At 33.2% G+C, this 25,539-nt stretch overlaps 2 protein-coding genes across 3 annotated transcripts; one reads left to right on the top strand and one right to left on the bottom strand.

Annotated features, from left to right (window-relative positions):
- Nucleotides 1–9,075: 9,075 nt before the first annotated feature.
- On the top strand, nt 9,076–11,309 carry LOC142527507 (non-specific lipid transfer protein GPI-anchored 31-like). Of its 2 annotated transcripts, XM_075632328.1 has the most exons (3): nt 9,082–9,630; nt 9,753–9,779; nt 10,896–11,309. In XM_075632328.1, exons 1-3 carry the CDS (start codon nt 9,291–9,293, stop codon nt 11,075–11,077), a joined length of 549 nt encoding a protein of 182 aa, XP_075488443.1. In that variant the 5' UTR covers nt 9,082–9,290; the 3' UTR covers nt 11,078–11,309. The 2 variants fall into 2 exon arrangements, with proteins under 2 accessions (XP_075488444.1, XP_075488443.1); XM_075632329.1 differs by lacking the exon at nt 9,753–9,779 and having other exon boundaries at nt 9,076–9,630.
- A 634-nt stretch (nt 11,310–11,943) lies between these two features.
- Nucleotides 11,944–15,044, bottom strand: LOC142527044 (aminotransferase ALD1, chloroplastic-like). Its single transcript, XM_075631749.1, has 10 exons — nt 14,925–15,044; nt 14,797–14,822; nt 14,649–14,722; nt 14,200–14,316; nt 13,891–13,953; nt 13,634–13,738; nt 13,366–13,416; nt 12,958–13,275; nt 12,559–12,765; nt 11,944–12,480 (listed from the first exon to the last, which is right to left on the bottom strand). Exons 1-10 carry the CDS (start codon nt 14,984–14,986, stop codon nt 12,187–12,189), a joined length of 1,317 nt encoding a protein of 438 aa, XP_075487864.1. The 5' UTR covers nt 14,987–15,044; the 3' UTR covers nt 11,944–12,186.
- Between the last annotated feature and the right edge of the window lie 10,495 nt (nt 15,045–25,539).

Raw genomic sequence — 25,539 nt, 5'->3', positions numbered from 1 at the left:
CTCTCATCTACATATATTTTCAAAAAGCCCAAAGGGTAATAGGGGGTTTATTTCATCCTACCCATGTGGGCATTGCCCTCATGATCGGATGGATGGCCAAGATTTGCCCATGCATATATAGGACCCACTTTTTTTTTTGAAATTGTATGTGTGGCAAGATCTTACCCGTTAAAATGAAGTGAGAATAGTGCCCACATATGTAGGATCTCATTAACAGTAATAGGGAATGGGATCCCCGAAACTCAAGGTAACCTAACTTTGTTGCCTCAAAAGCGACCGAAAGCTGATTCTTGATATATATATATATATATATACTGTTGTTTTGTTTATTTGGATCTAGGTCCGCAACAAATAAATTCTTAACATAACTGGATTGTTCTGATAGTTGACTAGTAATATATAACATAGAATAAAACTCAAATAAAGCCTTAATATACACACAAACACATGTTGATAAAATAAAAAATAAAACAAAACGAAAAACATCTTGGCCGTGTATTGAAAAGATTCCTTGCTTCATCTTTCTTATTCTCAAAGAATGATTTTTACAAAGTGTGTAAAAGGCACATGAACAAACGGAATTTTTTCATTCCAAGTGGCCTGTTTCTAATGGAATTTTCGTCCAAGGTTGGAAATTATATTCTATTTCGAGGGAGAAGATTTGTAGATTACTTTGTTTTTATCTATTGAACTCTGAGTAACTTAACTGGTGTACTATATTGTCTATAACTTTCGTCAACGGTTAGAGCATCTCCAACCCAAGCATCAAAATAACATTTTACGCTATTTTGATGATTGGGCAGCTCCATTTCCCTCTACGCCACATTTGGCGCAGAGCAGTTTCCTTTTTTTTAATTTTTTTTAATTATAAATATTTATTATTAAGAAATAAATAAATAAATATTCTTTAATTATATATGGGTTGGAGAAATAATTATAAATATTTATATTCTTTAAGAAATAATTATAAATATTTATATTAAAAAATAAATAAATAAAAATAAAAAAATATTACGAGAATATTTTTTTTAGATTAAGATTTGAAGTAGATGAGTCGGAGATGAATATTGTATTTGGTGCAGAGATTGTATTATTTTAAAGTAGAATTGCTTTAAAATAGAGTTTTGGGTTGGAGATGACCTTAGGCTTAACTTAACTTGTCAAAGCAACAAGGATGTTATTTCAAGTATCAACAGGCTTGAGAGATATTAGTTATGAGGAAGTACATCACGCTTGCCCAACGACCTAAATAATTCGTCTTGGGTAGTTTAGTAGCATGCCTTTAGTTTAACATCAGCGTTGTTACATCCACATACATGACACGAGTGGTTCTTGCTAGTTAATTAATTAATTTTTTAATCCGTCGAGGATTTTTATTGTCGGCAATTAATAGAGTGAGTGGTGAGTTATGATTGACAGTTAGATAATTGATGCGTTCAGACACGAGACATTCGCCTTTAAATATATGTTTGATTCCTTCATTTCATTACATCTCATCTCATGTATTCTTCTCTCATCTTATAAACATTTTTTTGAGTATTTAGTTCTATAATAGTTTTGAGGTATTTGTTATCCTATATTAAGAGAGTATGTGTTCTCTTTAGAAACACAAGTGAGAAGTTGTAATCTACAAAATATTATAGTGAAATATTTTCATCTTACCCGTGGTTTTTACCCTAATAATTTTTATGGGTTTTCTACGTAAATCTCGGTGTCCAACTTTGTTCTTTATTTTCATATTTAAATATCAAGATGTAGCACCTGTGAGAACAAGTGGTATCAGAGACTTGGTTTAAAATTTCTTAAAATTTGAGTATGCTCTGTGTTTGCAACCTAAATTGATCTTACTTGAGATTTTTTATTAAGTCAAGATTATTTTGTCTAGTCTACTAAATTGTTGTAGACATGATGACAGACATGTACGAGATAATAAAACTCAATTGAGCAATTTTATGTTGTGAAAAATAAAGATAGAAGCAATTTTAAGAAATTAGAATTGTGTGGCGGCTATTGGAGATAGACGAAAAAATTTATCTAGGATAAAGATGAATAAAATATATATGGATACTCTCAAGTATATCTGAGATAAAGACGAAAAAAGTTATTTGGGATACTCTGACAAAGATGTATGAAGTCAATTCACTACAAAACAAGATTTTCCTAAAGAGAAGACTTTATACTCTTCGGATGGCGGGATCCTCATAAAAAACCGATCATATCAACACTCTAAATAATCTATTTTCCCAACTAACCTCTATGAGGCATAAAATAGAGGAAAAAAAGTGCATAACTTCTAATTCAAATTCTACCAGATTCATATGATCGACTTATCATCAATTTAACCAACAATATCCTCACTGCTTTTTTAAACTTCTACGATGTCTTAACTGTAGTTCTTGGAGAAGAAAGTCGATGCAAGAATAATGAAGATATGTTGGTAACTTCGAAGAAGGCAGAGGTTTTACTAATGATAAGAGGGAGATTTATTGACTTGTGACTCCAGTGGGAGCCAAAGACGAGATAGATCAAAGTCAAAAAGTAAGAAGAAAAATAGTTACTTCTTTAACTGTAGCAGTAAATGGAACTTCAAGAAAGAGTGTATAGGTTTCGAGAAGGGTTCTCAAGGAAATATGACCAATACTTCAGGCAGTGGTGAAATATCATTCAGTGAAACAACAACAGTTGCTGAGGTCGGACACAAATTTTGTAACACATTGATTTTGGATTCAAGAGCGACGTGACACATGACATCTCATAAAAAATTGTTCGATCGGTATGAATCAGTGTCAAGAGGATCTGAATTCATGGGAAATGATTATGACTTGAAAATCTCTGAGTTCAGTACTATCAAAATAAAAATGATTGATGACATCATTCGCACCATATAGGAGATACGATATATGAAGGGGGCTGATGAAGAATCTTTTTTCCTTGGGGCAATTAGATGATATCAGGTTGATCATGTGAAGGTCGCACTTGTGGTTATGAAGGAAGAAAAAGTTGCTGCAAATATGTATGTACTTTTGGGATAAACATACAAAGAGGCGTAACTAGCGGTTGCATAGATTGGTGCATGAGAAGAATCAACAATGTTATGGCATATAATTCTCATACATATGTCAGAATGAGGTTTGAAAATTATCTCAGAATATAAAATGTTGTCGGGGATTAAAAAATGTCACTACCCTTTTGTGAGCATTGTTTTACCAGTAAAAAATACAGATTAAAGTTCGACACTTCTACTGCCAAAAGCAAAAGCATATTGAAGCTAATTCATTCGAATTTTTAGCAAGCACCGATTGTATCCCTATGAGGAGCGAGATACTTTGTTTTGTTCATTAATGATTTTCCTCGGATGTTGGTTGTATCCAATCAAGAAGAAATCATATGTTTTCCAGATCTTCAAAGGTTTCAAAGCACATGTTGAACTTGATTATGAAAAAATCAAGTGCTTGAGGACTGATAATAGAGGAGAATATATCAGTGCTGAATTTGATACTTTTTGCCAACATGAGGACATCAAAAGACAGTTCATGACGACTTACACACCTCAATAGAATGAACTGGCAGAACAGATGAACAAAACCTTGTTGGATAGAGCAAGAGCCATCTTGAGAACTGCGGGTCTAACCAAGTCATTTGGGCAGAAGTAGTCAAAACCACTTGTTATATCACCAATCGTTCTCCATCACTTATGATTGATCTTAAGACTCCGATGGAGATGTGGAATAGAAAGCCGTCTGATTATTGTCATTTGCATATATTTGGGAGTTCTGTGTACATTCTGTACAATGAGCTAGAAAGATCGAAGTTGGATTCGAAATCAATAAAATGTATCTTACTGGATTATGCTGATGGAGTAAAAGGGTTTCGTTTTTGAGATCCTACTGTCCACAATCTTGTCATCAACATGGATGTTATCTTCGAGAAGATAAAGTAAAGAGAGAAAAACACACTGAATTCAGAAACAACTATAATTCAGGAAGAAAATTAGATAGACGAAGATGAAATTTTTTGTGAAGCAGTACCGGAGCACGAGGAACAAAACATGTTGAGTTTGAGGTTTCCAAAGTGAGGTAGTCAACTCGAGAGAGAAGAACACCCAGTTGCCTTTTAGATCATGTAACTGAAATCAATATTGCATATTGTCTATTAACAGAGGATTGTAATATATCGAGTTCCCTTGTAGATGACAACAATGAAAGAAGAATTGAAGGCATTAAAACTGAATAAAACTTGAGATCTTGTTACACTGCCACGAGGGAGGAAAGTCATTGGTAACAAATGAGTCTTTAAGATCAAGCGTGATGACAATAACCAAATGGATTGGTACCGTGCTAGATTGGTGGTAAAAGTTTATGTTCAAAAATAAAGCATTGACTTCAATGAGATATCTTCTCATGTGGTTCGGCTTATAGTAATCAGAGTAATGTTGACATTGTGTGTGGTGTTTGACCTACATCTAGAACAGCTAGATGTAAAAATGACATTTCTTACGGAGATCTTGAAGAATAAATCTATATGTTCCAAGTAGATAATTTTGCAGAAAAAGACAGAGAATTTGGTGGGCAGGTTGAACAAATATATGTACGATCTCAGACAGACACTGAGGTGTTGGTACAAGAGATTTGATTCTTATATCACCAGCCTTGTATACAACAGACTTAGTGCAGGCCCTTGTACATATTTCAAGAGGTCTGCTGATGATTATATTATTTTCCTGTTGTATGTGGACGACATGTTGACAGCAAGCCCAACAAAAATCAGAACCAAGAATTGAAGACACAATTGATATGTTGACAGCAAGCCCAACAAAAATCAGAACCAAGAATTGAAGACACAATAGAATGAACTGGCAAAACAGATGAACAAAACCTTGTTGAATCAACAATGTTATGGCACATAATTCTCATACATATGTCGTTGAAAATTATCTCAGAATATAAAATGTTGTCGGGGATTACAAAAGTGTCACTAACAGAGGATTGTGATATATCGAGTTCCCTTGTAGATGACAACAATGAAAGAAGAATTGAAGGCATTAAAACTGAATAAAACTTGAGATCTTGTTACACTGCCACGAGGGAGGAAAGTCATTGGTAACAGATAAGTCTATAAGATCAAGCGTGATGACAATAACCAAGTGGATTGGTATCGTACTAGATTGGTGGTAAAAGTGTATGTTCAAAAATAAAGCATTGACTTCAATGAGATATCTTCTCATGTGGTTCGGCTTATAGTAATCAGAGTAATGTTGACATTGTGTGTGGTGTTTGACCTACATCTAGAACAGCTAGATGTAAAAATGACATTTCTTCACTGAGATCTTGAAGAATAAATTTATATGCTCCAAGTAGATGATTTTGCAGAAAAAGACAGAGAATTTGGTGGGCAGGTTGAACAAATATATGTACGATCTCAGACAGACACTGAGATGTTGGTACAAGAGATTTGATTCTTATATCACCAGCCTTGTATACAACAGACTTAGTGCAGGCCCTTGTACATATTTCAAGAGGTCTGCTGATGATTATATTATTTTCCTGTTGTATGTGGACGACATGTTGACAGCAAGCCCAACACAAATCAGAACCAAGAATTGAAGACACAATTGACTAGGAAATTTTATATGAAGGACTTGAGTTCAACAAACAAAATTCTAGAGATGCAAATTTACAGAGACAGAAGTAATATGAAGACTTGGATTTCCCAAAAAAATTATTTAATGGAAGTGTTGCAACGCTTCAACATGCAAGATGTCTTGAGTACCATATGCATAAGTAGTAGCAAGTTTGATGTTCTCCATGATCTGTACAAGATCGGACATTGTATAAGTAGTGTGAGCAGTTAGTCGGTATATGACGAAGCCTAGACGAAAGCATTGGAGCACTCTTAAGAGAATCTTTAGATACATTAAGGGTATCTCAAATGCTGCAATATATTATGGATGATTGGATTTTACACTCAGGGGCTATGTCGATTCAAATTATGTAGGCGATCTTAATAAGATAAAATATACTACTGGTTATGTGTTTACAATTGCAGAGGGTGCAATAAGCTATGTTTCAAAACTACAAACAGTTGCGGCGTTATCTACAACGGAGACCGAATATATGGCAGCTACTCAAGCTTGCAATTAGGCAATAAGATTAAAAAAAATATTGGAGGAAATTCGACACGAACAAGAGAAGGTTTCTTCGTTTTGTGACGGTCAGAGCGCTTTGCACATCGCAATGAATTTAACCATTCATTATAGGACTAAACACATTAGAGCTCAATTTCACTTTGTTCGAGAAATAGTAAAAGAAGGAAATGTGAATATGCAGAAGATCCAAACAAAGGATAATATAGCTGATGTTCTGACCAAGCCAGTGAACATTGATAAGTTTGAATGGTGTAGATTATCAAGTGGCCTAGAGAAAACGTAAACAGCGGAGAATGACAAGATTGAAAGGATGTGTGAAAATGTGTTTGATTCACAATCAAATCTTCAAGTTGGAGAAATGTCGACAATTAATGGGGTGGGTTGTGAGTTGTGGTTGACAGCTAGATAATTGATGTGTTCAGGCACGAGCAATTTGCCTATAAATATATGCCTAATCCCTTGATTTCATATTTTTGAGATATTTGTTCTTTTATATTAAGAGTGTGTGTTTTTTTTATAAACACAAGTGAGATGTTATAATCTACAAAATATTATAATGAAATATTTTGATCTTGTCCATGATTTTTACAATAATAATTTTAAGAGATTTTCACGTAAATCTCGGTGTCCAATTTTATTTTTTATTTTCATATTTATATGTCAAGATGCCGCATCTGATACCAACATTTATAACACAAATGTTGCTCTACACTCAATATTAAGGTCGAATCAATTTATCTCTACAATTTAACTCATGGCAATGTTTTTATAGATTATAATAATATCTACTTGATCTAATATTTTATTTTTATAAATTATATTACAAATAACAAAAACTCTCTTGCATAATTAAGAAACAAAATACTTAGAAGAAACCCAGAATGATTTAATTTAATTAGTTAAAAGTAAGACAAAAATTTGTGTGAGACGGTCTCACGGGTCGTATTTTGTGATACAGATATCTTATTTGAGTTATCCATGAAAAAATATTACTTTTTATTTTGAATATCGATAGGATTGATCCGTTTCACAGATAAAAATTCGTTAGACCATCTCACAAGAGACCTACTCTAGAAATAATCAGTGCACGTTTAAACTGGCGGAAATTGCTCCAACTTGCACACACAATTAGATGGCGCAATATCTTTGATTCGTTGTTTATATGTTTCATTCACGTCAATCGGTTCATATTTAAAATGAAAAATAATATTTTTGACATAAAAAATAATATTTTAATGGATCGAACTTGGTTAGAAATTCAACTCACAAAACTATTTCGTGAAACCGTCTCATTGAAGCTTTTATCTAATTAATTTGCGTTTGTTATAAAATATTTAATGTGAACATTTCTTTGATTTATTTGGATTAAATCAGAATCTTTTTAATTATGTTAAAAATTTAAAAGTGATCTCTTACATTATGTATCTAGATTTTTTTTAACTTATCAAAAAACTTTTTGTTTATGAGTACTTTTTTTTAATAATATGTTATCATTCGATTAATAAAATATAAATGAGATATCAGTTGATTAGATATATTCTTTATTAGATTATGGATTTCACTCTAAGCAAAAACTTGTGTGAGACGGTCTCACGGGTCATATTTTGTAAGACGGATCTCTTATTTGGGTCATCCATGAAAAAGTATTATTTTTTATGCTAAGAGTATTACTTTTTATTGTGAATACCGGTAGAGTTGACCCATCTCATATATAAAGATTCGTGAGACCGTCTCACAATAAGAGACTTACTCATTTATCAGATTATTTAATTTATGTTTTGATTAACAGAATTTGAATGATGAGATAATTGATGAGGCGGTCTTATGTGTTGTTTTTCTAATTACAAGTATAATATTGTTTTAGAATATAAAAATATAATATAATTATCCCGTAGTACTGACGAGACTTAAACATATACCCGAGAATTACATATCTCGAACAAATAAGTTACAAAAAATAATTAAATCTACCTAAATAAGTTAGGAAAACTACTCTCAGTCACCGAGACTCGAATATAAGACCAATAAGTTTCAAGACCTCCAACATGAGACCAATGGACCAAAGCATCACGGGCACGTGTGCTTCTCCTATTCGATCTATTATGTCTTTTTTTATTTGTGTTAATTATACTAATCTTTTGTGAAAATTTTAAAAGACATAAAATCTTTTAAAATATTAATAAACTGATATATATTTTATTTTAAATCAAATACATTTCATTTTTAGTTCTAAAAACTCAATATATTTATCTAGGGTGATATATTGTATCATCATGAATGGTATCGAAAAATATATATTATATATTGTATCGAAAATTTCGATATTGTGTCGAAAATTTGAAAATTTCTTAGCATACCAATATTTTCGGCATTGAAATTTCGATATATATAATTAACATATCTATTAGATTGAAATACTGTGGTATATCAAGATTTCAGTATGATATTGGTATATACAATTTTATATCGAAAAAATATTATATATATTTTTTAAAAAATAGCTATATTTTTAAAAAAAATTAAAAATATTTTTTAAAAAATATTATATGTTTTTTAATTTAGATATATTATTATGTTATTTCAATATTTCGGTATATATAAAAAAATTCAAATTTCATATTGTTATTGTAACGAAAATTTCGATATACCGAAAATTTCGATAAATTCGACAATTTTATAATCTTGATGTGCCAAAAATTCAATATTTTTTTCCATGTTTACATTCATCCCATATAATAGAGGTTTTATCCTTGTTTTTTAAAAAACTGAAAATACTATTAATTTTATATATGATGTTTTTTTTATATGTATTTAAATCTTACGTCAAATTTGAGTATTAATAAATTTTAAATTTATCGCGATAAATTAATATTTTAGGATGTGACACGTGGCCACGCACTAAATCCAAGAATTTATTACCCGTTCCTCAGAGTGCCTTTTTCGATTCCTCCATTTCCAAATTTTGAAGCACCATTTTTGACACACAGACATCACGCCCACCGCTTTCCTCAATCCTCTCCACCTGTCCCGCCTATCATTCCCATCACACCCCCGGAACAACTCGGATTTTCCATATCTGCCACCCCCTTGCCGTATATACAACCCAGTCCCCTCGACTCCCAGCCCATTTCCACGGATCAAGAAAATGGCAGTTTGTTTGAGAGTGCCTCTTCTCTGCATGCTTCTGGCTTTCTTTGCCGCCGCGAGTTCCGCCGCGCAGTTGGCGCCGACACCCGCGCCGGACTGCTCGACTTTGGTGCTGTCCATGGTGGACTGTCTGTCTTTCGTGACGGAGGGCAGCACGGCGACGAAGCCAGAGGGCCAGTGCTGTTCCGGGCTGAAGAATGTCCTCAAGACTAGGGCGGAGTGTCTCTGTGAGACGTTTAAGAACAGCGCGCAGTTGGGGGTGAAGTTGAATGTCACCAAGGCCGCGACTCTTCCCGCTGCCTGCCATGTTTCTGCTCCTTCTATCAGCAACTGTGGCTGTAAGTTTCATAATCGATTTTGACTGGATTCGGGAAAATTTTGCTTCTTAAAATTTTTAACGTGTATTTTTTTCTTAAGATATAATGGAATTCTTGTTATCTTTGTTTTACCCTTTTTGCAGTGAGCATTGGCTCTGGTGCAGCTCCAGGTACTCTCAGATCTGATCTTTTTTGTCAAGAAATTATACCCATTTTCATGTTTTGTATGCTAGAGATTTCACTGTTTTCTTATATACTTTTAGATCTTTTTTAGTTCCCCCTTCTAATTCTAATGAATTGTTTTTGTAATGTTAATGTGGTTATGTGGTTTTTAATCGAAAATGGCAGGCTAAAGATTATATCATAAGAATCCCACTTCATTTAAAAATTAATATTTTCGTGTCTGCAATGAGATTCCGATTATCTGCCTAAAAAATTATGTGGGCTCGCTCAATTTGAAGTATTCAAATTGATGTTTGCCCTCCTAATGAACCTATCCGTTGAAGGATTGCATTGAATTACGTGTATGATAGATATATTGTACTGAACGACCGATTTTAATGCCATTTCCAAATATGTCTTATATTATTACCCACACAAGAACTAAAATGGTCATCCAAACACGTGGGGTCTAACACATGATCCCCACATAAAGAAAATTTTTCGAGCAATGATGGTGATTGAATCTATCACCGTCAGCACCGAGTTGTGCTGTTTTTATATGCTTCTTGGACTTCTGTGTCTCAGAATTCATGTGAGTGATTGTATGGGAGTGGCGCCTATTACTGTGCTGCTTGCCATGTGTTCTTCTTTTCTTTGTTTTTGTTCCTTCTTTTTGTGCTCTTTTGGTTTTGAGGATTTATTTAGGCGGGTGGATTTGGTTGGGACAAGATCTTTGATTTTGTCAAACAATTGATTCTAGTCATATTAATACTCGTGCAAAACTAGTGCCTACAACATATGTTTGTCGATTTTGGTGCAAATACATGTCATTAAAAGTCTTGCCCCTAGCCGACTTCTATGTTCATCCATCTTATGTTTTGCCAACGTTGGTCGTTAATACATTTCAAGATGGGAAGGATCGTGTGTATATTTCTTTATCAAGCAAGATGGATGTGATCCATATTATGAATGTAGATAATGCTGTATGAACGATGATTGGGTAGTTGATTTTTTCTAGCTTTAATGTGTTCCTGATAATATTTGAAGGTGTTATACCATCATTACTTTGTTCGTTTTTACTGTTCACAAAGCTTATAACATGATACTGCATTGTTCTGTCACAGCTCTTTCACCTTTGGCCATATCTCCTAGTTCGGTTGCCGGGGCACCTACCACCAACATTGGAGTTAATACAATTGCTCCTGCACCAGCTCCTCAAAGCTCAGACTCGTCGTCATATTTACCCTCTGCCGAGATCTTTGTGCTTGCCACCATGGTTTTTACTGCCTCGTTTGCTATATTTTGAACATAATGTGGTCCTGTTTTGGAGACGAGACGCTTGTCGGAAATCGTTTCCATGCTTACTATTAATTAGCTGGAGTTGCTCCATGTTCTATTACCAGACTTCGGAGACAATTTAGACCAACTTTAGCTACTACCTGTTGGCATGATTATAATATATATTATAAACTCCTGTGGATGTTTTAGTTTTCCTACGGTTTTTTTTGTTGTTCATAGTGCTTTCATGTGGCCTTTTATTTGATATGTCTATTTGTGCTCGGGTGTTTCTGGAGTAAAATCGGTTTTTTTTTTCCTAAAGAAATTTTTTAGAACAAATGTCTTTGGATGCTTTTTATATAAATAAAATACTTAAATTGGCATAAGCCTGAAATTGTGGGTATAAGATTTTTGCATTTGTGTAACTATAAATTTTTGGGGGGATTTTTATTTTTTGCTAGTTTATTCAAAAACAAAACTATGTGCAGTGAAACATACTCAAGACTACCTATATATAATGAGGGCAAAAACTTGTGTGAGACGGTGGTCGTATTTTGTGATACAGATATTTTATTTGGGTCATTCATGAAAAAATATTACTTTTTATGTTAAGAGTATTATTTTTTATTGTGAATATCAGTAGGATTGATTCGTCTTACAGATAAAGATTCATGAGATTGTTTCGCAATAGACCTACTCTATAATGAGATATCAAAGCTAATATCTTTATTATATATTGAATCATAAAATTAGCTCTCAACATTTTTTTAAAAAAATCTATTTAATTTATAAGGATGGAAATTCAGGCCAAAAACAAAAACAAAAAACAGAAAAGAAAGATGGAAATTCAAATCACAACGACAATCAAGTTCCAAAATAAAAAGTAGTGCAAAATGTTCAAACAAGAAACTTGCAATATATATTTCTTTTTAATAATGTTATTTCCACTCCAATTTGTATTATATATACTTCACTTTGTAAATAAATTTTTTTTCTTGTTTTTCTATGAAGTGGAGTATGAATAATGATTGGGGTGCAAATAATATTGGTAATTTTTTTATTACAGTTATTTATTCCTTTACTAAGATTTCTTCGCATGATCTTTGGTGAGGGAGAATTATTATGGATATCTTCTGCCTAGGAAAGAAGACTTGTTAGCCTTTTTGAAGCTTCTATGATATCTTCCCTGTGGCCAAATGCAGTAACTCTAATAAACTCTTTGCCTGCAGGGCCAAATCCGCTACCTGGAACTGTTATGATGTGTGTTTTCTCAAGAATTTCATTGAAAACATCCCAAGAATTCGACCCCGGAAAGTGAACCCAAAGATAAGGCGCGTTTACGCCCCCGTAAGCTTTTAATCCGAGGGATTCAAATGTCTCCAGTAGTATCTCTGCATTCTGTTTGTAGTGATCAACAAGAGATAGAACACCCTGGAAGTTGGGGACAATTTTGCTACTCAAGAATCAGTAAACGTAAGGAAAGTGTCGTGTTTGGTGTCGAAAACTTACCTTGAAGCCTTCGGAGGACAAACTAGCGAGCCCGCCAGCCTGAGCTATCCGGGAGGCACCATTGAAGCAAGTGCATACAATACGGTTAAAATCGTTTATGACAGGAAAGCCATTCAAGTACAAGAGATCCTCAGGCACCACTGTCCAACCAAGACGAACACCCGTGAATCCGGCTATCTTGGAAAACGACGAGATTTCAATAGCTACCTGTGGCAGTGATTACTACATTTTTATAAATCAAAGAATAAATTTTAGGACCATTTTTGATATCATTTATTTTACATATGATTTTTTTACTGTGCTCTTTTCGGATTGCAGAAGCAGAACCAAATAAATTATGTGTTGTTCTGTGCATCTCTTTTTCGATCCAACAAGATTTTGATTTGGGGATGTGTTGACCTTTTTGGCTCCAGAGATTTCGTATATTGATCGAGGTCCATCGGTGACATAAACAGCGTAAGCTGAATCATATACGATAATTGATCCATTATCCTGCGCAAATTGCACTAGTTGTTCTAGTTGCTCCCGAGTAGCTGCGTGACCCGTTGGGTTGTTGGGGGAGCAGAAGAATATAATATCCGTTCGTTCGGTTTCCCGGAGGTTGGGGAAGAAACCATTCTGAGGGCCACATTTCATGTACTTGATGTTCTGATACCTCCCTGATTCAGTATCCACATCACCTGTCTGTCCAATTATGACACTCGAGTCTATATAAGCCTGTTTCCATAAGGGAAGAAACTTTTAAGGAACCAGTTATAGCAGGATCTTGATGCAAAACCAAGATGTTGTAAAAAGAGCTATAATCACCGGAAAAATCGGATCTTGAATCGCTATGGACATGTTGGATCCAAATAGCAGCTGCAAGAAAACACAACCATAAATAACTGCCTGCTTCAAGCACAGCTACCAGAAGTTCATAATGGGTGTTTCTCGCCTCAAAGCACATTCAGCCTTAGGCCGAAACACAAGTCAAGGCTCGGCGCTTGAATAAATTGCGCCTTTGTCTGTTTACTGTGGTTTCAATAAACAAAGGAAAATGATACACCTCCAATCACTTGTGACGCTTGATATGTACCTGCAGGCGAGATATATCACATTGTGCACCATCTGATACAAAGACTTCTTTGTCCTTTATACCCATTTTCTTGTAAAATGTTTCTGCTATTGCCTTTCTAAGTTCCTGAGACACAGGAATTTGAAAGAAAATGAGCCTCATACGACTAGATGGATATAAAGGCCGATTCAGAAATTTACGCCAGTCGAAAAGCGTCAAAATGAAAGGTTTCCATTCGGCACTTTTTTTTTTAATAAAGAGGTCTGCACACTTTTTACCTTGCTACCTTGTTCAGCTCCATACCCTCTATAACCTGCTGGTGTCGATAGGTTGTGTGCATACTGCAACATAGAATATCAGAAGCAGATTTCATATGCTATACAGTAGAATATTTTGTTAACATTTTAAAATTATGTAATTGCTTTAGAAAAAACTTTATCCCTGTCCAAGATGGACACATATATATTCAAGCCGAACATTTTGATCGCGCCTTGCATGTTAATTTTAGTTTGGTCTTGATAGTTAATGAAAATATATTTCAGGATATGCAAAAGAAAACCTCAATATCAGAATTTGCTTGAACTTACATTAGCCATGCTTGAAGCTACAACTTCTGGTAATGGCTCTGTGGTGTCACCGATGCCAAGGCTTATAACTCTTGCATTTGGATACTTTTTGACGTGTTGCAGTTCACGTGCAGAAATCTGTAATACGGTTTCGATTCATGACAACCAAACCAAATAAATGAGAGACTTTCATGTGATCATTTGATTGTTAATGACTAGAATTATTAAACACAACAAAAAGTTACTACTCATGAGATGACGAAAAGAGGATGACGGGACAGTACTGAAGAATGAATTTCCTCAGTAAATCAATATATATAATGAAGATCAGTTGTAGCATGGTTTTATCGAAAAAGTGTGTTCCGCGTTAAGATCGAGCAAGTGAACTTATATTGTAGATGATATATAGGTTGGTAAAAACCATCTGTAACAACCAATGCATGAATGAATATATAACAAAGAGCACCAACCTCAGGAAACAAATAGTTGTATTGAAGCCTCTCCAACTTTGGATTACGAACAACTTGTGTGTGATAGAAGTTAACTGCAAGAACAAGCCAAACTCTTAAAGCTAATGAAATCTTTGAACTTATCCCACAAAAGCTTGCTGATGTATACCTTTCCCATTATCTTCCGTTTTGATACTGCATGAAAACAAGTTGACATGAGAGCATTATTACAGAGGAAAGTGGTTAATAAAACCAGATGATTAGGCAAAAAAATCGGTGCTCAGTCAAACGCATTACCTAGATTTAGGCTGAAGAAATGTTTTACAAGGCATTAAACCGAAAGATGAAGCCTTGAACATGTTTTTCCTTGTAACTTAAAACTATGTTGGCACTCTAAGTTTATTGTCTGAATATAGTATAGTCAAAGAATAATGAGCATACTGCACGAGAAGGGGATATTTATACTCTTATGAATCAATATAATTTAATGAAATTTTGTCACAGTCAACTTGCATATATGCATGATGTCAATACTAAGAGCATTGGGTGACACTGACATCTGATATGGTGGTGTCGTCCTATTGATACTGCCTATGCTATACTTCTTATCTTATTCTCACACAATCCAGTCTCCAACACGCATTCAAAATAACACTTATCAAACAGCTGTATCATTTACATAGTTGACTGGATAATCCCTTAATAATTTTTTGTTAAACCTTTCACACTGTAACGTACAGTGACATCATCATGCATATTATTCATCCAATCCTTTTAATCGCAAAGAAACATCACAAGAGTGTGAAACAATTGAGAATCTATTGCTCAACAATGTCGTAATTCGCGGCATGCTTTCAGGAGAAGAGAATATAAGCCATGCAAATTGTATCATCTACATTTGAACAATAGAATTCACAAAAGTAAATACTCCATTTCTGAAATTTCAAAGGAATGTGTCTTTGTCTTTGTCTTTGTCTGTGTCTTCCTTTTCTTTACAGATAAGGGGGGAAAAAAGCAAAACTAGATTCTTAGTCCAAGTTCTGTATATAGACAAACAAACTAAAGTTGACATGTTTTTCCACACAAAGCTTTTCCAAACTGATCAATCAAAGTACTAAGAATATAAGATGTCTAAACTCTAGTAAGCGTGCATGAATCTGTACAGATGCTAGATCAATATTCTTTTGAATAACAGATATCACACATGCCTAAATTTGTGGCTCAAAACTCGAATGTTGGTAATTTCCTACTTCTAACACATTATTCAAACTTCCATGAAAGTTCAGATGACCCTGGAAACTGCATAAAAATCTATGTCCAAACTCAGAACTATAACCAACAGCCAAACAATAGTACATACTATCTTTTCTTTCAACTAAATTTTTTGGTCCACACCCTTATTTTGTCAGGCAAAAAAAAAAAAAGCAAAATACCATTTTTCGTCAATATCGAGTTAAGGTCGTCCCTCATAGTGTTCGAGTTGGTGGAATAGGTGAACACTTAGCCAATAGTCATGAGTTTGATAACCTATCAATACTTTCTAACATGTCGCACATGGTTTGTTCAGTACGATTTATTTGACTAGTGTAGTTTGCATTTTATTGCGTTAATTCAAGATTTATTACTTCCATAGTCATAAAAATATATATATATTGACTTGAGGCAGGTGAAAAGTCCCAAACTAATAATGCAATCTCTGAAAACGACGCGAATGGATGATAAAGCAAAATAGAAACATTCAAACAATTGAGAAGGAAAAAAGCTGGAGAAAACGAAAGATCTCCAAAAGCTAAACATCGCCATGTACGTGTCTAAACATGGAATTGACCTTTCAAATATATAAAAAACCAAGAAATTTCAGCTCTTCATCAGACCAAGACCTATCTATCTAATGGTCGGATTAACGTTACACTTTTCCATTCAAATGAGACAAAAACAAAACAAAACTCTGCATATTTTTTTTTTCCCGAAAATACAAATTCCCACACTAAAAAATGCATTAAATCGCCAGACTGCGCTTACATATTTGCACCTACCCCAGAATGCATCATGCATTGACTTTCAATTTCCCAGTATAAATATTGAAACAGAAAACGAATAAAGACTCAATCTTCACAAACAGAAGGGTTCACACTTCGTAAAAGAACAAATTTTAGAATAAAACCTGCTTGTTTTGACCACCTTGTGAAAAATCATTTAAAAAGACTCTTATTTTCACGCTTAAAGAAAACAATGTCAATTCAAATTTGCACACGTTGTGCATATACTGAGTCAAGTCACATGTAAAACTAAGAAACCACGCAACAAAATTTCTTCCAACATTAAAATAATCGAAATGGTTAAAATGCATTCAATTGCAGTAGTTATAATCAGTACTGAGTCGTTAATAATTCAAGAATTTCATCAATCATACCTTTGAAATTTGACTGCGAGTGAAAAAAAATGACCGAAATTTGGAGTCAAAGAAATCCATGAGACAACAAGCTAGGACCGATACTTTCACGCGTGCATGAAAATTGGTGGATTATTAGTTCTTGATTATTAACTCGTTCACACGAACACGATTTTGGATATTTCATCTTGAGGAATACTGATGGAGAATTTGCATTTCACTGTGTATATATGCAAAAAATTAAAATTAATTATATATTATTACAATTTTTATGTCAACGTATCTGTAACGTCCAAAATTAAGACGACGTAATCCAACTGCATGCAAATTTATGGAATATAGAAAATGACTGATTAATTAATTTTAATTGCTTATGTGACATGTTTATATGATGTTTTAATAGTTTTCTATTTACATGCATTAAAATGTGATTTTTAAGGGTTATTCGAGTTGCGATCGAGGAACGGAGATCGAGAGCTGAAAAACGTAAAATGTTTTTACTAAATAATTGTTTGGATTTATTTAAAATAAGAATGATGCATTTATATATTTTTGAAAATAAGGAGTCTGGAGGTGATTTTATACGCCGGGACGTAATTTTTATCGGTGTTGGTTTTTCAACAAAAACACGAACTTGTGGGCAACCCGGCTAATAAATCCACAAATTTATTTAAGCAAAACTATTTTTAATATTATAATTAAACACTAATGGGTCTAATTTGTGTACTTAATGGGCCTAAGCTTTGTTAGTAAAATAATTAAGTATATAATATGTTAAACCACCCCATTAAACCCTTGAACCCCACGCCAAACACAATCAAAATTCTCTCCAAACCCTCCCCTCAATTTACACGGCACACACTCAATATTTTGAAGAGAAACTTCCGTAAATTCAAGGGAAACATCAAAGACATCGTCTCTTCGTCGTCGTTCTTCAATCACCAATGGTTTCTTGTACGTAAAATACGCAAAGGCACGTCATACTCTTTCTTTCAAACATCTATCACATCATAGTATTAATTTAAAAACATTTTTGCTTGAAAAAAATAAGTGCATCATGTTATATTTTCGTATGGACCTTTTATGTGATTTGTAAAGCTTGTTTTTCCATTTAAAACCATGTCTATTGTGTTTCTAAAGGGGACTGCCATGGGATAGGACGTTAAGGGACAAGTTTACACAAGAGTTAGGGTCCTGGAACAAGCACACAAGCGTTGTACATCATAAACGAACAAACTGAATTCATATTCTGTCATGTGGTCTTAGCTGGTCGGTCTTGGGACTTGGGTGCTTGGCTGGGTCAGGGCTTGGGGCCAGGGCTCGGCTAGGGTCTGGATGAGTCGAGGGTTGAGTCCTAGGACTCCCACCCGAGAGTTTCAGGAAATCGCGCAGGGTTGCGCGACTTGTGCACGGCAATTGGCTCGGTCTAGGCACTTTGGGCTGGGCTAGGGTGCGTGCTTAGGGTCCTAGGTGAGTGCACAACAGGCTGGTTCAAGGGTGGCTCGGTCGGATAGAGTCCTAGGAGTGTAAACAAGAGTCCTTGTCTATAGGAAGTCTCGGCCAAGTGCATGTGCTTGGTGTGTGATTTGGTTTTCGAGCTAGGGGTCTAGTCCGTGGGTTCCAAGGGTCCAGTAGGGTGTCCAGAGGGGTTGTCAGGGTTTGGTCCAGCAAGGCTCGAGGGTGGCTCGAGGAAATCGAACCATGGCTCGGGGCTAACCTTTAAGGGTCGAGTTAGGGTTTTAAAAGAGCAAATTAATCGAAACATGGCTCACGGGGGTCGAGTCGTGGTTCACAAGGGCTAAAATAATATAAAAGTCTAATTTTTAAATTTAGAAATTTTATATTAAAGTTTGGAATTTCTCGGGATTAAAACGCATTCAAAACGGCTAAATACGAATACTTTAAAAATTCTAGTATTTAAGCTAAATAAAATTGTGAGAATTTTAATTTAGGGTTAAATAATTATTTGAGACATGTTAGGGTCAATGAAATTATGAAAAAGTCAAATTCGAGGAATTTTACGTCCAGGTTAAAACGGTAATTTTACGCCTAAAAATTAGTAAACGTCATGACAGTGCTCTGAATGCTGTTTTATATGATAATATGATATTTTACATGTTTAAGCATTTTTATGAGTTAAATTATGGTTTTGAAATGTTTATGGATTTTTATGATTTAAATATGGACATTTAAAAGACATATTGCATGCTTGGTTTCAAAATAAAACGATATGTATATGCATGATTTTTTAAAGTGGTGATAATACGAAATGTTGAAGGATGGGAAGGGATTGTGACTAATACGATGATATGTTGGAGATATCGTGAGGGTTATGGTCCCAGTGGGAGCCCGATGATCGTGTTTCCTTGGATACAGATATGAATACGATGATATGTTAATACGTAAGGTCAAGGCACAGTTGACCGGTGAGAGTGTTGCTGGTGTCTCCGCCACCCCGTACTGTGGTTACATGTAGATGGATCCATCGCCTAACACGTAGACGAACACGAAAGTCACAATCAACGATCTGAATTCAACAAAACACGAATATAAATATGAATATGTATATGTTGATAATTATATGTATATGTTTATGATAATATGAAAATGTTTATGTTTAAAGCTCATGCATTATGATGAAAATGTTATTTTAAGTACAAGTATTTTTCATTGTTGCATGTGATATGTATTACTTATTATTTGTTATAAAAAATATGTTGTGTTGAATCTTTAAACTCACTAGGTGATTGATTCATGTGAGTATGATAATAATGATGAGGGAGGCTTGGATGCCTAATCTGACTGGACTGGATGTGCACATGACCCGAGGACCAGCGCTTCTATTTTCCGCACTTATGATTTATGATTTATGTTAAAGATTTTTAAGACTATTTATTTACGTTTTTTGAGAGATTTTTGAGAGGTTTAGTATGTGTTATACTTTTCAAATTTATTGCCTTTTAGGTTTGGTAAAATGCTAGACGATTTGACGATTTGATTATCTCTTTGATTTTCAAATACTAGTTGGATTTATTATTTTAAAATGGTGTAAAATATTTTATAGAAATATTGGAGTAAATCGGCCGATGCTAGTAAGTGTTTTTTTAAAAAAAAAATTCTAGTACTTTTTAAGAAAATGAATAGCAGACGTTTTAATATTATTTAGATAAAAATAATAATTTACTGATGTATTTTTTTTTGGTTTAAAGTTAGTGTTTAATTTTGGTTCTATGTTTATACTCCATTTTATTTAAGACTTTTCTTAATTATAAAACATATATTAAAAAGAAATAAACTATAAACTATAGTAGCTAGCTAGTGTAAATTCATAGTTTTGCAATTTAAATCTGTTTCGTGATCAAGGCAATAGGAACATTTTATCAAATAATATCATCAATTATTTTATTACTAAGCAATGTAAATTGGAATGAAAAAAAAAAATGACCAAAAATTTACTTAAAATAGAATATAACGATAAAATATTTTCACGAATAAAAGCGTCGTTTTAAGAATAAAATTATTATTATTATTATTTTTCTTGGAGATCAAATAGAACCGTCGATGTATTGAGATAAGTTATTTTAAACTTTTTTTATTATAACAATCCTTCGTTGAAATAATACAATTTTCAGAATTAATATCATTTTTCAATAATATTTACGTTTTTCCATCATGATAATTTATACTTTATCCAAAATGCTTTTTCTTTAAAGTTGTGGAAATATTGATATCAAATTAACTATAAGTCGTCAGTGGCATCCAAAATATCATTTTATCCTTTACAAATGATAATGGAAGTATGAGAAATTGCTTCCTCAAATAGTGGGAAATTGGTGAGAAAATTCCAATATCACCTTTTTCCAAACCCATTTTTCCAAAGCATGCAATTTCCAAAGTTCCGCTGATCAATCACATCTTCTTCTTTTTTCCTTGATTCTCCCTCATTTTATTTTAAATTTAATGATCTATAGTAATATTCAAATAGATTCAGCATATATACTATTTAAGGGATTAATAAATCGGCAAAAACCTGTGTGAGATGGTCTCACGAGTCATATTTTGTGATACGAGTCTCTTATTTGGGACATCCATGAAAAATTATAACTTTTTATGCTAAAAATATTACTTTTTATTGTGAATATCGGTATGATTGACCCGTCTCACAGATAAAGATTCGTGAGACCGTCTCTCCTACTCTAATAGATATTCTCAAAATATTTTGTGATAGATAGATTTTGACAGTAACAAGAAAACGAGGAGTACGTAAGGGTGCAAATGAATCGACCCAGTAAAAATATTTGCTTCACATTTTTCAAATTCGAACAGAACTATAATATGTTCAAAAAAAATTCCGAGCTCAATTCGAAACCCCAAAAATGTCTAATATTATCAATCATAAAGAAAAGCCCATTATCAATGTTAATATTTATTTATTTTTGTGGGTAGATAAACCGAGTCCAAAAGGAAAACACTTCAATTTATTTTTTAATTTTTAAATATAAATAGAAATAGTAACCCTAAAAACTATATTGGCTTTTAAACATCAATTTTTTTTAGAAATAGTTTTTTTTTTTCCGAGGAGAATATATAACTGGAGTCTTAAACTCAGTTGGGCAGATTGAGCCCAATTGTAGAAAAGCCCAATGAAGCACAAATCATTCTATTCTTAACCACTGTAGGAACCGGGCCACGGTCCAAGAAGAAGAAGCCCAATAAGCTTGGCTTCTTCCACAGAGTAGTAATACAGACTTCCAAACTTCTTCCTATAAATAAATTCTCTGAATATTTGTTTAGCAGAGGGGTATTTTCATTTTAGATTTACAAAGTTTTTTTACGGAGTTTAAAAATCGACAGATATTTAATCTAAACTTTTATATATTCTATATAAGTCCAGTGGTATTCAAAATAGATTTTGGTAGAATTTTAAAAAATCATTTGATATTCAAACTATTTTTTTTAAACTCTATAAATGATAATGATATCCAATATTCTTATTGGTTCTTGAAAAAGTAATTGAAGTATTATATACAATAATAAAAAATCTAAAAAATTTCTCAAAAATACACCAAAGATTTTGATGGGTTTTTCATCCTTAAAAATACTCACTTATCTCTTTCATTAACAGGTTTGCTTGCCATGAAATTCTTGTATCATTATATGCAAATATATGTGCAGAAAGACATGATTTGTTGTTCTTTTTGTATATCACGTGTATTTATATATGTACATTTTGAACACAATTGAATTGAAAATTTGTTTCATTATTTTACATCTCCTTTGAAAAGTACAATTGAACCCTGACTTCTGTTTTCTTGATTATACTAGGAAAGACACTTTCTTGATTAGCTGGTTGAAAGAGTTTGATGCCCATTTAGATTCAAAATCTTTCTCTAATTGAATATTATCTTATCTAAACATGCCTATCATGATTTCTTCTTCAGAGCTATTCAAAGATCCAGGAAATTTAAAACTGGGATTGAAAGTGAGTTAAAAGAATTTCAAGCATATACACAATTTTATCCTTTTAACAGTATGTGTATCCAGGTTAGATACGCATGGAGACATATCACCAAAATGATAAATAACATTTGTCATGACTTTGTGTCTTGTTGGTTTCGTTCCATAGTTGTTTAAGGCGAGAAGCACCAACAACAGGCGAAGATCCTGCACTTGGAAACCCTCGTTGACCAGACGCAGCGATTCACTAAAATGAATCCAGGCACTCGCCTAGACTAACCTTGGAAGTTTACCCAAGCACGTTTGGGTGAATTTTTTAATTACTTTTTTAAAATAGCCCGAACCCAAACCCTAACAACCCAACGACCCAACACCGGAACCAAAAGAAGAGAGCTCTAAACAAAAGAAAGGGAGAGAGCATCTACATCCAAAACAACCAGTAAAAGACTGATTTTACATCTTTTGGATGAAGAAGTTGAAGAAACTAATGTTGATCAAGAAAATGACGAAGTCCAATAAGAGCACAAATGGGGCCTCCGATGATTCGATGGAAGAAGATGAACTTGATTTGAATGATTGAAGAATTTCAATCATGTTTCTAATTACTATGAACTTATTAAAATTTTTTTGTTTTGTTTTGTGTGACATTGTGACTTAATTATTTCATATTTTAATATATTTATTCTAAGGTAAATATATTTTTTTAAAGTTAAAAATGTGCGTCTTGTTTCAGTAAGGCGCGTGCCTCGCCTTGCGCCTTGCGTCTCAGGCTCCATAGCCTCGGTGCAGCCTTACGCCCTTGACAACTATGGTTGGTTCTTTATTTTGATTTTCTTGTGTTATACGTCGTCTTCAGCTTCATGACATATGATGTCAATAATAGCACCACAAAATTATAACATCAACATTAACAGCTTCATGACATATGTGGTGATCTTATTTATTTTGATTTTCTTGTGCTATACGTTGTCATCTTGGTCGTTTTATTGTTTTGGTGTTTTAGTTTCAGATTTTTTGTGTTTTATTTATAGGTTATATGCTGTTTGATTCTGTTGCTTTTCTTTCCCTTATGTGTTCAATCGTATTTTTGTTGGCAGAGTTTGGCAAAGATGGTATTGAAATGTTGTTATTTGTTATTGTCTTGTTTGGATCATAATAAACCATCCACTTAAGTTTACTTGAAACAATAATAATATAAATTTACTGAAAAATAGAGAAAGAAATAAAGAATGAACATTGAATAAAGACATAATATACTTGTTTCTTATTATTTTGTATTATTTTTATGTATTTTGCATGCTTAAAATTTGGAAGATTTGAATTCAAAGTATAAGTTGTGGACAAATGAAGAAAACAATGAATTACTAAATCCCATGGTTGATGCTGGCATACAGGATGGACGGGTCAATAAAAAATATACGATCCATTTAAAATTTAATTAAATAAAAGGGGTTTTGACTTTTTAAAATCGAGAAAAGGGAGTTGAATCTATTAATTAAGTGTGATCATTAATTAGCTCATTAATTAGTTAATTAGACCCATTTTTCAGACTCTCGACCCAGGTGTAAAGAATTCGAACCAAAGTGGGTCGAGGTGCTGGTTGAACTCTTCAATAGAAGAATGAAAAATAAATAAGTAAATAAATAAAAATAAAAAATGAGAAGACCCGTCTTCTAAATTTTTTTTATTTTTATTTTTTTAAAAAATGACTCTTCTAATTTTTTTTCTTTTTTTTTACTCTTCTTATTGTGATATAATTTGTATAAATTTCATAATATGAAAAATAAATAAACAAAAATAAAAATAAAAAATAATAGAGTGAGTCGAACTTTTAAAATAAAAAAAAGAGTAGTGAGCTCGACCCATTCTTCTAAATTTTTTTATTTTTTTCTTTTTTTTTTCTTTTTTTACTCTTCTTATTGTGAGTAAATGATTTCATAAATGATACATGTAATTTGTATAAATTTCATAATATGAAAAATAAATAAATAAAAATAAAAAATAAGAAGCGTGGGTCGAGCTTTTTAACTTAAAAAAAAAGGAGTGAGCTCGACCCATTCTTCTAATTTTTTTTATTTTTTCTTTATTTTTTTTTCTTTTTCTATTTTTACTCTTCTTATTGTGGGTAAATGATTTCATAAATAATATATATAATTTGTATAAATTTCATAATTTGTATAGCTCGACTCACTCTTCTTAATTTGTATAGATTTCATAAATGATACATATCATATGAACTTTTAACAAATTGATAGAATAACATAAAAGTGGGTCGAGTTGAGAAGGTTGGGTCGAGTGAGTGGAGTTTGGGGTTTGGTTTAGGGTTTAGGGTTTGGGTCGATTTTGGGTCGAGTGGATAGAGTTGGTGGATTTTGAGCTTTTGATATAATATATAATTGATATTTATGATGATCTAATTAAATATAATTAGAATGTATATGAAGTATATAAAAAATTTATAATTATGTAAACATTTTAATACGATTTATATATTATAATTTAAGTAAGTTGTTAAAAAATACATAACAATAGTAGACCTTATGTTAAAAATATATCATTTAGTCGAGCCTATGTTAGTTGAATATAGACTGAATGTTTAATATATCTAAAATTCACAATAATAGTGGAACCTAAAAAATTCATAACAAATTTCACTCCAACATGTTTACTCAAATGAATGTTTAATGTATTCAATGGGTCGAGTTTCCATGTTATTCGTGTACTGAACGTAGGTCGAGCCACCTCCAAAAACTCCCTTTTGGGTCGAGGTGGGTCGAGCTCGACCCATCTTGGGCTCGACCCAAAACCCCAAGATGGGTCGAGCTCGACCCAAGACAACAAGCTGCTTGGGTCGAGCTTGACCCACCTTACGACCCAATACAACAAGCTGGGTCGAGCTCGACCCGGGTCGATGGGTTGAGTCTTTGGGTCTTTTGGCTCTATCCACACGATCTTATCCTCGACCCAATGAATTGTTTCATTGTGGTGTACTGAAACTACAAAATTCTAATCAAAACTGCTTATATGGATCACATAAATTCAACTCAAAATCAATATAAAAAA

This window comes from Primulina tabacum, chromosome 15 (genome assembly GCF_025594145.1).
Source record: "Primulina tabacum isolate GXHZ01 chromosome 15, ASM2559414v2, whole genome shotgun sequence".
In the NCBI taxonomy this organism is placed as follows: domain Eukaryota; kingdom Viridiplantae; phylum Streptophyta; class Magnoliopsida; order Lamiales; family Gesneriaceae; genus Primulina; species Primulina tabacum.
This window is presented reverse-complemented; position numbering and strand designations above follow the sequence as displayed.